This window comes from Cyclopterus lumpus, chromosome 4 (assembly GCF_009769545.1).
Source record: "Cyclopterus lumpus isolate fCycLum1 chromosome 4, fCycLum1.pri, whole genome shotgun sequence".
Taxonomy (NCBI): domain Eukaryota; kingdom Metazoa; phylum Chordata; class Actinopteri; order Perciformes; family Cyclopteridae; genus Cyclopterus; species Cyclopterus lumpus.
In genome coordinates, this window is record NC_046969.1 from 2,188,855 (window position 1) to 2,204,176 (window position 15,322).

At 39.9% G+C, this 15,322-nt stretch overlaps 1 protein-coding gene across 1 annotated transcript in view; it reads right to left on the reverse strand.

Moving 5' to 3' along the window:
• The window catches only part of LOC117729327 (inactive N-acetylated-alpha-linked acidic dipeptidase-like protein 2), a 256,016-nt gene that overhangs the window by 155,603 nt on the left and 85,091 nt on the right, over positions 1–15,322 (reverse strand). The window contains 2 exon segments of the mRNA XM_034530303.1: positions 9,615–9,747; positions 13,590–13,709. Of these exon segments, the coding sequence (XP_034386194.1) occupies positions 9,615–9,747; positions 13,590–13,709 (253 nt within the window).

Below are 15,322 nucleotides of genomic sequence, written 5' to 3' on the forward strand. Positions count from 1 at the left end.
GTGTAAGCCGGAGGGAAGACATGCTCGGGTAGTGGCTTCAGCTCAGAGTGGCGTTTCTAAAGCTGCTTATGGAGAGAGAAAGAGAGAAGAGGGGTAGAGAGATAAAAAGACATAATGACACTGACAGACAGGGGGAATGAGTCAGAGAGGGATAAACACACACTGTTTGATTTGACAGACTTTGTTCAACCCCAAGAGGGATAGTCTCTTTCCTCCCTCCGGTTGGGGTCTGAGGTTAAGTGTCTCAGTGTGTGTGTGTGTGTGTGTGTGTGTGTGTCTGGCTGTAAAGGATCAAACCTGAGCCATATGAGTCTGCATATAACCAGCCTTACTGCTGGTCCTTCATTATGTCTTAATGAGGAGTCCACATTGTCATGAACTGGCCCACAAGTTTCCCTCTGGTGGAAGAAGGAGTCATTTATTTTCTTTACATATTAATTGTCAGGGTCTTGGAAAGCTGCTCTAACATGTGACTAACAGTATGCAATGGCATCACAAATGATGCTTCAGGGGGATTTATTTATTTCAATACAACTCTCAATCCACCTGACATGTCCTACAATGGCAGAAACGTGGGGTAAAGAGCAACACCCTCATATGGATTATGTACAATTACATGTTTTTTGATTACAAAGGAAGTATTGACTCACAAGCAATCACAGTGGTCATTACTTAACATCACCAAACGTATTTAAAACTGATAATACCATTTTACAATGAATAGACTGATATGAAAGAAAAAATATGTTGAGTGGTGGACCACTGCTTTTTGCTTGCAAAACCACATCTTATATAAGATACCAACTGAGGACTAAACCCATCCCATTATCCAAACCGCTTATCATATTTAGTGGGCGCTGGAGGTTATCCCAGCTGACATTGGGCGAAGGCAGGGTTCACCCTGGACAGGTCGCCAGTTGATCACAGGGCACTACAATGGGTGCACAATTATGATACGTTTTATTTTTGAACAACAGTGCTCTCGGTCAATCCAAAATGTTAAGAAACCTCAAACTGGAATATTTAAGACAGTAAAAGTGAGGTTTGGGCTTTCTTAGGAGAATATCTATGTGTGCAGTATTATTATGCAACTAACTGAAACGAAAATGGTCCCATCTTGTTTATTCTCATCTGTTAAAGTGAGAATAATAAAACATTTAAAAAAATCTGTAATTAATATAGCCCTTTTCAATAACAGGAATAAGCCTTCCATTAATGGATTCTGTTGATGATCAACATTTGATGTGCAGCAGCAACAACAGCATCCAGACTGTTCAGAGAGGTGTGCTGTTTTCCTTCCTTTAAATCTCCCATTTAAGAAGGGCCAACAAGTTGTCAGTAGGGTTTAGGGCCGGTAAGGAAGGTTGCCATGCCATCATTCTTTCATCTTTAAGGCCTTTACCCGCTAGCCACGCAGTGGAGTACTTTGATGCATGCGATGGAGCATTGTCCTGCATAAAAATCATGTTCTTCTTGAAGGATACAGACTTTTTCCTGGACCACTGCTTGAAGAAAGTATCTTCTAAAAACTGGCATTAGGTTTGGGAGTTGATTTTGAGTCCATATTCAACTAGCTCATCTTTAATACCAGCCAATGCCAGTACCGCACCTGCACCTTGCTGAGTTGCTGGAGCTCTGTGCCCATTACTGATCCAGCCAAGGCCCATCCATTTGGTCCGTCAAAAGTCGCTCTCATCTCATCATTCCAGAAAACCCTTCAAATCTACCTTCAGATATTTATTGGTCCAGTCTTGACGTTTCAACGTATTCAATTCAAATTAATTCACTTTATTTTGTATAGCCCAAAGTCACAAATTACAAATTTCCCTCAGAGGGCAGAGTGCTGATGCCCCCCCCCCACTACTCTCCTCCCCTCCCATGACAAAGACCCATTGTGGTAAAAACGAAAACGAGTTTTGATAGTTCACACAATCACAACTTTTAGAGACATAACCGTTTAAGCCATGGCCTGCATCAGTCCTTAAAGTTCTTGCTCTGGCACTGTCGATCCTCTTGGGTGAAAAGAAACATTTTATCAGACTGCATCTGTCTGGGTCTGGGAACAGCTGATGGTGCCCTAAAAATAACCTTTTCCCCTTTTCTAAAATGTATTTATTTATCTTCTAATACATTCTTCCATGAAAGACAACGTCACTACGGAGAACAGCTTTATTGTAAGTGTAACGAGTGCAAGCTGCAACTGTGCAAAAATATAACCATGTCAGGTTAACCATGTGTTTAATCTTTTTCTTTTTTCTTTTGATATTCTACCTGCAGAAGCAGATTCCTTATAGGCAAACCATCTATTTTCAGCTCTCTCTTGGGCACAGTGAGACAGTGAGACACAGATGTTCAAATTTCCCACTGGACTCTATTCTTACACACATGCACTTCCAAGTGGCACACAAAGCCCCTATTTGGGTGGAGAAATTGTCTTGAGAATGGCAATAATTATGCCAACAAAATTAAACAAACATGCTCCACAAAAGCTGTATCTTAATTTTTCACCTGGTTAAATGTCAAAATCAACAGGGCTGGGCCTGTTCTCTGCAAACACTGTTTACATCATCCCTTCAAGTTAATCGAAGGTGCTGCGATAAATAAATAAACTGGAGAACAAGCATGCAGTAGATGCAAACCACAGTGTGACGGTGGTTTTGATGAGCAATCACACTCGGCAAACGGAAACTTCGACAGTTGAAAAACAGAAAGTGAGAACAGAGAACGAGAGCGTGTCAATGTGTTTGCACACGTTTCCTTTGGTAAATGGGGTAAACAGGCAAAAGCAGCGTAGAACTTTGATCACCTGTGTGACAACACAAACACCTCATTCTGTCACTGTCGCCGTGCTAACAGGCTCATTGGACTGCCTTGTTATCCAACTCAAACAGTGAGATCCAAAGCATCCACGGCACATTTCCATAATGTTATTGACCAAGTGCCGGGACGCAACGGCGCCTGGAAATATAAGCACACACCCTGTGTTATTTGCATGTCTATTACCTCAGAAAGCTGCAGCTCTCAACATGAGGCAAGGAGAGCCAATTTGAAGCTCTGCTGCACATCCAACTTCCCATAACCACACAACCCCCTAACACATCAGAATCATGGTAGAAACTGGAGAGCAAAGCATTTTGGGAGTCAGGAAGTAGTGTAATGAAGGCCAACTGCGTCCTTTAGTGGGTTAAACAGACACACTTGACATGCATGATGGATCAGCCGTGAAATAGGCTGGAAGGAAAAGTTCAGCAAAGCCAGTGTGACAGGAATTTCAAACAGGATGCACCTGTCTATCTCTCCAGCACGATGTCAGACACCTCCAGTGGTGTTTAGATTGTAAAGGGGAGATAATAGGATCGGGTATGACACAGGTGGCAGATTTAGCTGTTGTGACAGTACGGGAGGATTACACCACAGAGTCTGAGGATGTGAGGGGATCCTGGTGGCTCAGTGAGCTGAGGGCTGTACACGATGTGTACTTGCAACATGATTAAAAATACAGATTATATTGTATATTTATAGCTCAGGTGCCTTGCTTTTCCATTTGAGCTTCACAGGATGCGCTGCTAGAAAGACCTAAAAAACGCCTCTCATATTACTCTGATCTTACTCTCTTATAGCCACAGAGTTAATACGAGTTTAGTATGTACTTGGCAGAGAACTTTTAATTTGCCTCTATAAATACCTACTGATGTCATCGTTAGCGTTATTTTGTCAGAGAGAAGAACTATTACCTGCCCAATTTATATTGTCCATAGAATAAATAAATATTCTGTAGACAGTATAATAAATATGAATGGGGATTTAAAGGGTTTGGATTCTGCAACGTCACACAATAACACAAACTAACTGATAGACAGGTGAAATTATTTTGACTGTTTTTGTCCAAAGTCTGGTGACTTTGAAGAGAGCATAGCTGTTTGATGGATAGGTTCAGCGATGAAAATAGTCACAATAATACAATTATATATATATTTGTTTTATTTAAATATGATTTGCTGCTGCTCCAGTGCTGCTGCTCCTGTCGGTTCCCTTGCACAAACCCACTTTAAAAATCGACTATTTTCTACACATTGATTTACTTTTTAGGAAAATCCCACTCATTTGGCCTTCATTCTCATTATCAGAGTATGCATGCAGATTGTTCAAATATAGATACCACAACCTGAATTAATAATTTCTTCGTGTTCTTCCTGTTTCTACCACCAAGCAGTTAGCTTCGGCTGAGCTCACGGGGAGGAATTTGTTTTCCCAGTTTTTGAGCCTCATCATAATTTTCCCTTGTGTTCTGCACTCTGACGAGTCATGTCACTCAGGCAGGTGGTCTCATTGTTTGATTGACAGATCCATGTCCAAGATCAGCATCTGCACCACTCACGATGCTGCACCCAAAGGGGCTCCCTCACCCTCTATAAACCTGAATATAGTATTAAACTGCTTACCAAGCTTTTACAAATCAAACAGAACACATTTACAGTCATTGTTCAAGTAGCGTACACTTTTCTGTTGGCAACAGTTCAGTTCTTCAGGGTCAAGACACTTAGCTTGGATATTCTAGCTTGCCCTCTGTGGCATCTCTTTCAGGAATAAATGAATGCGGCAGCATAGTGCATACTAGACTAGATGACAGCGAACATCTCTAACCAAACACTGAGGGCTCTGCAGCTGTTTGTTTTGTTAATTTTTCTTTTTTCCATTCAAGCAGCGCTACACGTGACATTCAAAGACATGGAAGAAATACACAGAAACCACCGACACGCATACATGCACACACCCGTCCAGGAAACATACACTCATTTCTTCCATCTCACTGACATTTTTCATGCAAAAACACTGTTGGTTCTTCTTGAACGCCCACATACACAACCCACACCTACACATTGACATTCATATTCACACATAACTACATATGAGAATTGGGATGTATGAGGCAGAGGCTTTGATTTGCTTGTCTCAGCAGGCAGTTTACAACAGCAGCAGTGATCCAAAACTACAGGAAAGAGTCAAATTAACAAGCTGAGGGAGGAGGAGATGGTGAAGAGAGGAAGACAACAAAACCCAAACAATAAACTGAGAGGTTGGGACAGTCTGGGGAACGGTACAGAGAAGGCAAACAGCAGAATTACATTTACTCTAAACAGCTCTTTCACTGGCAGCATTTCACTGGGGAGCCCTTCTGACAGCTTCTTGTGTCTTATTTTTCCATTTGAGAAAGGAGGTGCTGTTGACACTGAGAACTGAGCGTGCTCTAAAGCTCCTAAAACAACGAGGGCTTGAAAGGTAAAATCATTTCAACCTAAGCAAAACAGGTGCAATGCAACAGCTTCACAGAACAGTAGGAAATGCTTCCGTTCCCCCAACCTAAGTGAACGTGAAGTGTGGACATTTCACTAAATCGTGTGGGATTGTTTTGTAGCAGAGTATTTGTGAAAAGACTATAAGTCTCAGTGTGCTGAATTCTCATTGTCTCTGTTTTTCCACCAGAAGACACAGTGATGCTGCCTGTAGGAAACATCTAGTAGCCTCCAGCGTGTCTGTCTGATACGCCAGGCTTTAAACAACGCGGCAGTATCGTCAAATTGATAAGCAAATATCATATGTGTGTAGTGGACAGCTTTGAAGAGCGTCTCCTTGTAGAAATGGCTGCATCTTGAATGGAATAATCAGTGCAGTATCTTGACCCAGTGAACTCATTTAAAGACTGAAGAGAGGCAGTTGACTGTTGTGTCTGTGTTATGGAGATTTCAGGCCGACCACAATTCGATAAAGGGCCGTATGTTTTCTTTTGTCCTGTACAAAAGAAGCACGTGTATCTCATGTTCATCACATTTGGAACGTGTAATACATTTGCATTTGCATACATATGCTTTTTGAAATATGCCATATGTTTTGCATATAACTTTGTATTTAACTAAACAATGCAATTGATCCTCACCCCAGAAATAGGTCTGTATAGACCGTTTGTTAGTAGCTTTTACGACACATATTTACATTTATTGTTAGGCGATGATCTCCAGTGGCCGTAATGATTACGATGGGAGCAAAGGAGGAAATATGACTATGTTCTATAAAGAGCAGCCGAGTCTGAAAGAGGTCAGGGTGGTTGGATGAGTCAAACTAACACAGGACTTTCACCCAGGAGACTGCTGGTCGTGTACACTGTGAAACCAACAGTCAACACATTGACTTAGTAGATATTCTAAGGATGTATGTAATTACTTAATACATAAATATTTTACTACGTAACCACTTCACATGCTACATCACATACATGATTTCTTCTTAAACCTAACCACGCAGTACAGTGTCAAAACGTTCACCATATTGTGACAACCCCTCCTTTCCACTAGAGGTCTGTGTCCTGTTTGCTGTCTCTTCTGTCTTGGATGTTGATCAGCTGGTGTAGTTCCACCTTTAAATACTCACCACCTCCCATTTATGTTGCAGTCTTTTAGCCGGTTTGTAACAGTGTGTTTAACACTGAATAGAACGATAAAAACGAACATATATGTCATTTTGGGGAGTCACTTGCATAACAACCTATCCTGTTGTTTATGAAAGAGGATGTGTTGAAATAATGTATTACATTTTTTGTTTTGTCAAATTCATCCAGTTACACAAATGAAATGTGACATGAAGTACCTGCAAATGATGACCGTTTATTTTCTTGGTGAACAGTCAGTGTACATACGACACCTTAACATGCATTTTGAGCCAGGTTTCATAATAGTTCCGAGTCACTTTTTCGAACTGTAACATTGTTTTTGCTATATTGGCTTCCATCTGTCAGAAGAGGAAGCAACTGTACATTATATAATAGGAGCAGGTTCTGATTCACCTCATCCACAAATGCATCCGTCTTATTTGATACAGGCATAGAGTTACATGTGTGTTGGTGCTCTGAAAGCCAAAGGAAAACACGGATGCACAATTCATGCTTGGTAGAGAGCAGCCCTTGTGTTGCATATAGTTTATTGAATCTATATATTACGAGGTTTTGTTTAGTGTAGTATCATTTGTTTTAGATTTGCTTTATCCACATTTTTTCTTCTTCTTCTGTATTCAACCATCTTAGTGTGAATGGTTGTCATGTTGTTATTGTGGGACTTGTGTGTGTGTGCGCACACACACACACACGCACACACACACACACCACACACACACACACACACACACACACACACACACACACTCTGTTGCCAAATTGGCAACTTTCAGCAACTCACTGCTCGCTAACTTCTCTGCTAGCTGGCCACCTAGCTTCCGCACAGACTCAATCACTCACTCAGGTTTTGCAGGTGACTGAACAAGCAGAGCCTCACCTCTCTCCACAAGCACACGGAAGCAGGACTATGGTTACAGGCATCGGCCCTTTAATCCACTTTCACTCCTGCATATTACATACCAGTCGAGGAGAAAGTGGGCCAATTCTGGATCGGTTGTGAATCCACATCCACAATTATCTCCATCTGTTAAATGACTGATCAAAGATGACTCTTGTTCTATCACTGCCCCCTTTCCTTTATTTAGATTGTTGATGATCCAGCTCCACTATCAGCATATAGAAAGTACAACATGAATACATGTAGTGACACGCCTGTTTAGAATGGGCTGCATGTTTGGCCTGTGGTGTTGCTAGTTGCAGCTTTTTTCTCGACAACCGCTCATACAAACAACTTTATAATCACCACTTGAGCTTCTGGGTCCTCAGCAGCACACTTGACACATGACATACGTAACACACCTAAGTTGTAGCTACTCACGGTTAGGATCAGTAATGAAATACACCATGGTCAGCAACCTTAATTAAAAGGGCCCCAAACAACGATAGATTTATTAGGATGTTTAGATATAAAAAATGATTACATGACATACTATTCTGCATCATATAAGAACTGAAACCTTCATCTTGACGTGAAGTACATTTGATTAAGCTCTATTAATAATGCCTCTCTTTCATGATTTACTTAGAGTACACATTCATTAATTAATTAAAGACTTTTACTGTGTGGTAGTAATAGTTTTACTATTAATAGTTTAAAGTTTACAATAGGAAAAAAAACTAGTTTTGAGTAGTTCTTCTTTGGCCACTTCTAATACCAACATGCCCAGTGAGAGAGTAAAAAGTAAAGCCAGACAACCTTGGACCCCCAAATCACTAAATCACTTAGCAGAGTTATTTTGCTGGTAGTAATGTTGTTAACCTTATAAGTTAATATCAAGTCATGCACCGGGAACATTGGTCATCAACTCGTTATGTGAGGTTGCAAAGAGAACTGCAGTCAATAAGCCCGCTGCCCTGAAGTATTCCTGAAGTGTATTAATACTGAAAGTGTTGCGGGTCCAAATTGCACCAAATTTAACAAACCAATCCCATGTGTTCCAAGCAACAAACCCACATGGTGTGAAGGAGATTAGATGGGCCTTTCTAAAGATATGCAAAAAATACACAGAAAGACATATATATAGTCAGTTAGATCTTTTTCATTAATAAACACATCAGTATTTAACCTATAGGCAGTCTCTAGGAGTTGAATAAAGCAAGGTTGATATGAGTAATGAGGTGTCCTTTCACATCTTCCGTTCTTCTGAGCTGTATTAGTACAGGGGACCTGAGAGCATTGCAATTGGTGAGAGACCAGACAGCCAGCATCTCTCTCTCTCTCTCTCTCTCTCTCTCTCTCTCTCTCTCTCTCTCTCTCATACACATTCACTCATGCTCACACAACAGTCCAGACATCTGGTGGGGCTCTACTGGATCTTGCCACAGTGGTACTGGGATTCTTAAATGGACTAAAGATACTTCAGCTGTAATGACATGTCTCTATTGACCAAACCGGGCAGAAGAACATGAAGTGGGAACAAGACTGAGGGTTTGGAGAGGTCATCCATCTTGGGAGTGTTATTTAAATACAGTAGAATAGAGTCACAGAGGTACAGAGAGATATAATGTACTCTGCCTGAGGCCAAGGTAGGCAATGTGAGAACATTTAATCATTGGACAGATTCCAAGAATGGTGGTTTAACTAAGCTGTGCTAAAAAACAACATTTAATTAGAGGTTTAGGTCTATGAAATGCATTAAATCTGTGAGGATTGTAATATATGTTCGATTTTTGTAAATTGGAAAATACCCAGTTTTTAACAATACCATTGCAATTATTATATGCACTTTTCCTATAAGAAACATAAATACATGATATAAATAGCCAGAACAACAGCAGAGACATATTAACAGATTAGTTGCTAATCTTGTCTACGACTGCTTGGTAGATTTGTTATGAAGGTGTTGGAGATGCTGAGTTGTGTGATGTCGTATATGGTTAGGACATGTAGTCCTGCTGAACTCAGAATGAGAGCTGTTTACAATAACTTCAAGGAGCTCAATTCCAAATCCACAGCAAATCTATGATTGGAAGATTGTCTCCATAGGGCTCTCAACTTTGTAATGGCTGAGCCAGCAGCTATAAGCTAACAGCGCTAACATTGCAAACAACTGCAACAGAGCTGACAATTTGACCAGTTGCCCAGTTCAGCCAAAACCAATGTTTTTACCAGTTTGCCCACACTTGAGTAGGAAGGTAGAAATGGGTATCACAAAAATAAAGCACTCACCAATGGTAGGGTTTCCTCCGGCATTGAGAGTTACTCTGAAGGCTTGATGCCAGGTGTGGCGGCCTGGGGCAGCGTCACATGGGTCAATGTAGAGCAGAACACCTCCGAAACCCAGCTCAGACAGTAGGGACAGCTGGACACACCCACAGACATACAACGGTACATTAAGAAAAAGTTTCTATCAAGTTTAGTCATTAAAACTAATAAGGTTATTATTGTAGGAAATTGTAATATTCATGTGGATATTGATAATGATTGCCTTAGTGCTGCATTTATCTCATTGTTGGACTCGATTGTCTTTTGTCAGAGAGTACAGAAACCCGCTCACTGCTTTGGCCACACCCTCCACCTTGTTCTTGCATATGGCATTGACATTGAGAATTTGGATGTCTTCCCAAAGGTCTTCCCTTGTTTATAGTGCTACAGGCTCACTGAGAATGACACTAGACTCGATAGCCCCACTGAAGAAGAAGACAGTGAGGCAAAGGAGGTTTGCTCCCTGGTATAACCCTCAGACCCGCGACCTAAAGCAAACTTCACGAAAGCTTGAAAGCATATGTCGTTCCACCAATCTGGAAGAATCACGCTTAGTTTGGCGAGATGGACTTAAAACATATAAGAAGGCTCTCAGTAATGCCAGAGCATCCCGACGAGGCTGCTTAAAGACGTTTTGCCTTTAATTGGTACCTCTGTTGGATATTGTCAATGTGTCTTTGCTAACAGGCCATGTTCCACATTCCTTCAAAGTCGCTGTAAATGTTTTGTTAGACCTTAGTGCTGATAAAGGACTCATCTCTGTACTTGTCTTGTTAGACCTTAGTGCTGATAAAGGACTCATCTCTGTACTGGTATTATTAGACCTTAATGCTTATAAAGGACTCATCTCTGTACTGGTCTTGTTAGACCTTAGTGCTGATAAAGGACTCATCTCTGTACTTGTTTTGTTAGACCTTAGTGCTTATAAAGGACTCATCTCTGTACTGGTCTTGTTAGACCTTAGTGCTGATAAAGGACTCATCTCTGTACTTGTCTTGTTAGACCTTAGTGCTGATAAAGGACTCATCTCTGTACTTGTCTTGTTAGACCTTAGTGCTTATAAAGGACTCATCTCTGTACTGGTCTTGTTAGACCTTAGTGCTGATAAATGACTCATCTCTGTACTGGTCTTGTTAGACCTTAGTGCTGATAAAGGACTCATCTCCGTACTGGTATTATTAGACCTTAGTGCTGCGTTCGACACCATTGATCATGACATCCTATTACAGAGACTGGATCAGTCGATTGGCATTTCAGGTACCTCACTAAGTTGGTTTAAATCCTATTTATCAGATGGATCTCAATTTGTATTTGTAAACGATGAAGCCTCAATGACCACCAACGTTAATCACAGGGTTCCACAAGGTTCTGTGCTTGGACCAATTTTATTTACCTTATATATGCTTCCTTTGGGCAATATTATTATTACCATTAGATTTTAACGATAAGTCGCTAAAAGAAGGAGAGATCTAAAGAATATCACACATTTAGTTTGGTTTAGCTGGAGCTGAGAAAAATTCAGAAAGCAGACATGCTGGCAACTGGAAGTGATGGAATACGCTAACCGGAAGAGAGGAATCTTACGACGTTAACAGCCTTCTGACTAGCAGATGTAACCGACCTCTTCTAACTCATATCTATGAGGCTGGCAACAGCTGATAACACATATTCAATCAGCTGACATTGAGAGAAGGTCAGTTAAACAGTGTGTATCATTACTGTTATGTTGATTTTCCACAGCCCACAACCTGCTATATATTTAATACGTATTGTTTATAGGTGAAAAAGGCACATTTAGTAATTCTGATTTAAATTTTTTATTTTAAGTTTAAAGTAAAAGTTTACATTGTATGATTGTTTGTCAACCCTTAATGATGATCAAAAGTTTTATTGTGTTTTTTAAGATAACATTACTGGTAATACTAGAGGATAGTTGTTAGGTTGAAGAAAGAAAGCCACAGTGCAGAGCAGTATTTCATCATTGTCCACGGAGCATGTAGCGTCCTTGTTTTTTATGAGCGTGGATGACTATTTTATTGAATATGTGACACCAACCACGGTCATACTCCACTCATCACAACTCTGTCCTTCACTGGAAAACAGGGACACTGCACACACACACACACACACACAGTCTTATATTCTCACAGAAGGTGTTGTGCCATGTATATAATAATCAGAATTTGAATATCTGACGTTAAAGCTCCCCCCCCCCCCATTCCTCATATTTAGACAATTTGTGAAGTGAAAACAATGTTTTTATCATCTTGCTAAATTTTTACATTACAGAAGAGTAAAAATTAGAAAACATTGATGAATCCCAGAAATCAATGGGTGCTAACAAAAGAAGAACAAAAGCATGAAGACATTTTTGCACACTTACTTTCATAAGAACATGGCACATGATTGACATCCACATGGACATGGATTAATTTGGACATTGAAAAATAAAGAAATATGTGTGTATGTGTGGGAAACCATTTATCGTCAGGAATACAGTACATTTATCATTATTAACTGCTGGTAAATGCCAATATACTGAACTAGGGTTATGGGTTCAAGGTCGTGTTCCTATACTGTAATTCTTAGATTAATCGGTACGATAGTAATGGATGCAAATGACTTAAACTAACATGGTCGAAACATGTGTTCCATGTTTGTGTATCCAATATAAATCCAGCTGTATGTGTAACATTGGGCCTGCAGTCACCGTCACACACTCATTAGTGAGAGTACAAGGCTCATCAATCATTCTCACCTATTTATGTGTAAAGAGTGATCATTTCTCTCAGCTGCTGACACACAGAGCACATTATGAAGCACACATGATCAAATTTGTCACAAACTGTGGGCGAGGAGGAAAAATGGGTCAGAAGCCTTTTGCTAACAGGGTCCCATGTGGCAGGAGGTGCAGTCTGATTTAATGGCTTTTTAAAAGTCTAACTGTATAAATATAAATGCAGTATGATGACATCGCTTTAAACATTCCCTCTACTTCTTTTGGTAACCTCCATTCACTCCTGTTATGGCTCATTAGCCTGTCATTTATAACTAACCTCACATTCAGAAGTAGAGTAATGTTCATTGAAACAGTTTTCTTGTCGTACTTTTATTATATATTAATCAGCAGAACTAGTGTTAGGAAGTTAAAAAGGTCATAACTCCCTCTCTGGTATCTATTGTTTGTTGCTGTGAAAACTTATCTTTCAAACAATTGTATTTATTCTTGTTTGTTAGTAATAGAGTTAAAGTGTAGGGCATCCAACCTTGCTGGAGCCGGAGGATATCATCATCCATATGTAAGGTTTTCTGAAGTCTGCTCAACTGTCGTGCCCACCACCTTCACTAGTCACCGCAGCTCCCCAGAGGCAGCCAAGCATAGAACTGACAAGAGGCCTGCTGGGTATGCATCAGCCCGGTGTGGAAAGGCAGCTTTTACAGCTGAGATTAAGATCTGACGGAATGATGTGACCGTTCTGGACATCAGTACAAAGACAAACACGCTAGACCTCTTCATCCTCTTAACACTACTCTACTTAACACTACTCAAAATGATCAGTATTTCACATGAAAGTAGATGTTTATGTTTTAATTCACTTGATTGGAATTCTTAATTTCATTTTCTAGGATAACTGCTTTGAGCTGAACATGGCCACAATTCCAAGACCAGGCGGAACCAATCAATGCATTGCTAATGTTATTTCTTATTAAGGCAGATTTTTTTAAATACCCAATTTTGAAAATTCTGTTTTAAAACTACTTTTGTAGGAAAATAATTGATTGAGTCTTGCACCTCCTCTAATAGATCAAAGATCTCATTCCTCAGTCTGGGTGATATTTTCTTCCTACTGTGGGATTATTAGGTAGATCTCAAGTACAATAAATCACATGAATCAACAGAGCAGATTCGTTGAGCACATTGATTTGATTCGATCTTACCTTGTACAGCAAAGGTGCTTGACCAAGTTTGACCACAGCAATCTGGTTGGTGAGGTTCAGGCTGTCTTTGGCTCTCCTCAGGTCGTCCACGCTGGCATACTGGACATCTACCACGTCCCCCTGATGTGGAGAAACAGCACAGAGGCTCAACAATTACAGAAATCATGAACTGCCTTTTAATAAAATGTTTTACCAAGATGTTTATGCCTAATATGCCACCTGGATGTCAGGGTACCTTTGTTTTTATATGCCTCACTTAGCAGTGTGCCTTTACTCAATATCTTTGGTCTGTGATGCGGTTCAATACCCTGCCCTGATGCAGTTTCAAAATGTGTTGAGTCTTGAGATTTAACATACTGTAGCTTTTTCAGATTTGCTTAGATTTAGTGTGAGTATTTCCACTTTGCTAACTGTCCTGTATTTTATTTGGGTAAAGTTTGTCATTGGCTCAGACAATATTGAGGAGCCACTTAACCAATACTTTACCCACAAAATTGTAATATGTATATAAATCAAGAAAACTTTGCCTTCACATGGAATAAAAGAGAAAACCCTTGATGAATTGCAATGAATCAAAACGTCTGCTGTAACTCTCAAACAACTTGTGCAGATTATCAGTCTCTTTTATTGACATGTATGCTCACTACTTCCAAAACACTGCATTTTTGTTAAAACACTTCCTCTCTCTCTCTCTCTCTCTCACCAGAGGAGCCCAGGAGAGGAGAGCCAGAGAGATTTATCACTCATGCCTGCATTTGCATCATAAAAGTCCTCCATTGAAACTGCAGACCAAGGAGCCGTACAAGATTCAGTCAATTGAAATATAGGAGAATCTCTATACGCACTCAGATGGTGCTGATAAACTAGGTCCATCCCTTTTTCCTCTCTCCCCTTCTTTTTACCCTTTTGTTTCATCTTGGCGCGGTTATGACATTAAGAATGTAAGAGGCCTCTGTCTGTTAGAACCTGTGCGCATCATCCTCCTGATGAGATGATGAACATTTCTTCTTAACCCGTCCAGCCTTTCACACAAGATTTTTGAAGACCAATTTATGTTTATGGACTCTGTCAATGTCCAATATCTTTGAGAATCTTTACAGGGTAAAATGCTAAATATTAAATGTATCATCCACAAGTGCATTCTGGCATTAATAGTCCATTATGTGAGATTAAAACTATCCATTTGAAAGCATGCTAATTAAATACTTCAATGTGAGTTACTTAGCGGCTTTAGAAGGTGGGTGGATACAATTCTCTTTTTTTTAATAAACTATGAAATATTTTAAGTTAAAAATGTATGTTCTATTTGACTCTAAATGGACCATAATTTAAGGAATGAACATCATATGAATATGAATATGCATGTTATTACTTCATTAAATTGCCTGAAAACAACACCAGATTACTACACTTGGTGTTTATTCTTGGTGTTGTGGCAGTGATTAGGCTGCAACTTAAAACGTGTCCTAGTCAAGATACACTATCTTTTTACATTTAATAAGACTCATTAATATGACAAATTCCTACTTAGAGAACCTACATACGTGTGGATGTAAACCAGTGTGATAATTACTGCCCATCAATCAAAATGAACGAATAAATTAATCAAAGCACATCTCTGCCTCCTTTGAGTCATTTTGTAGAAACCTGTGCTAGCTGGATAAATAAGATGTATCCTACAGTCTGTGCTATATCCTATATCCTATATCCTGTGCTATATCATATTGTTTGTC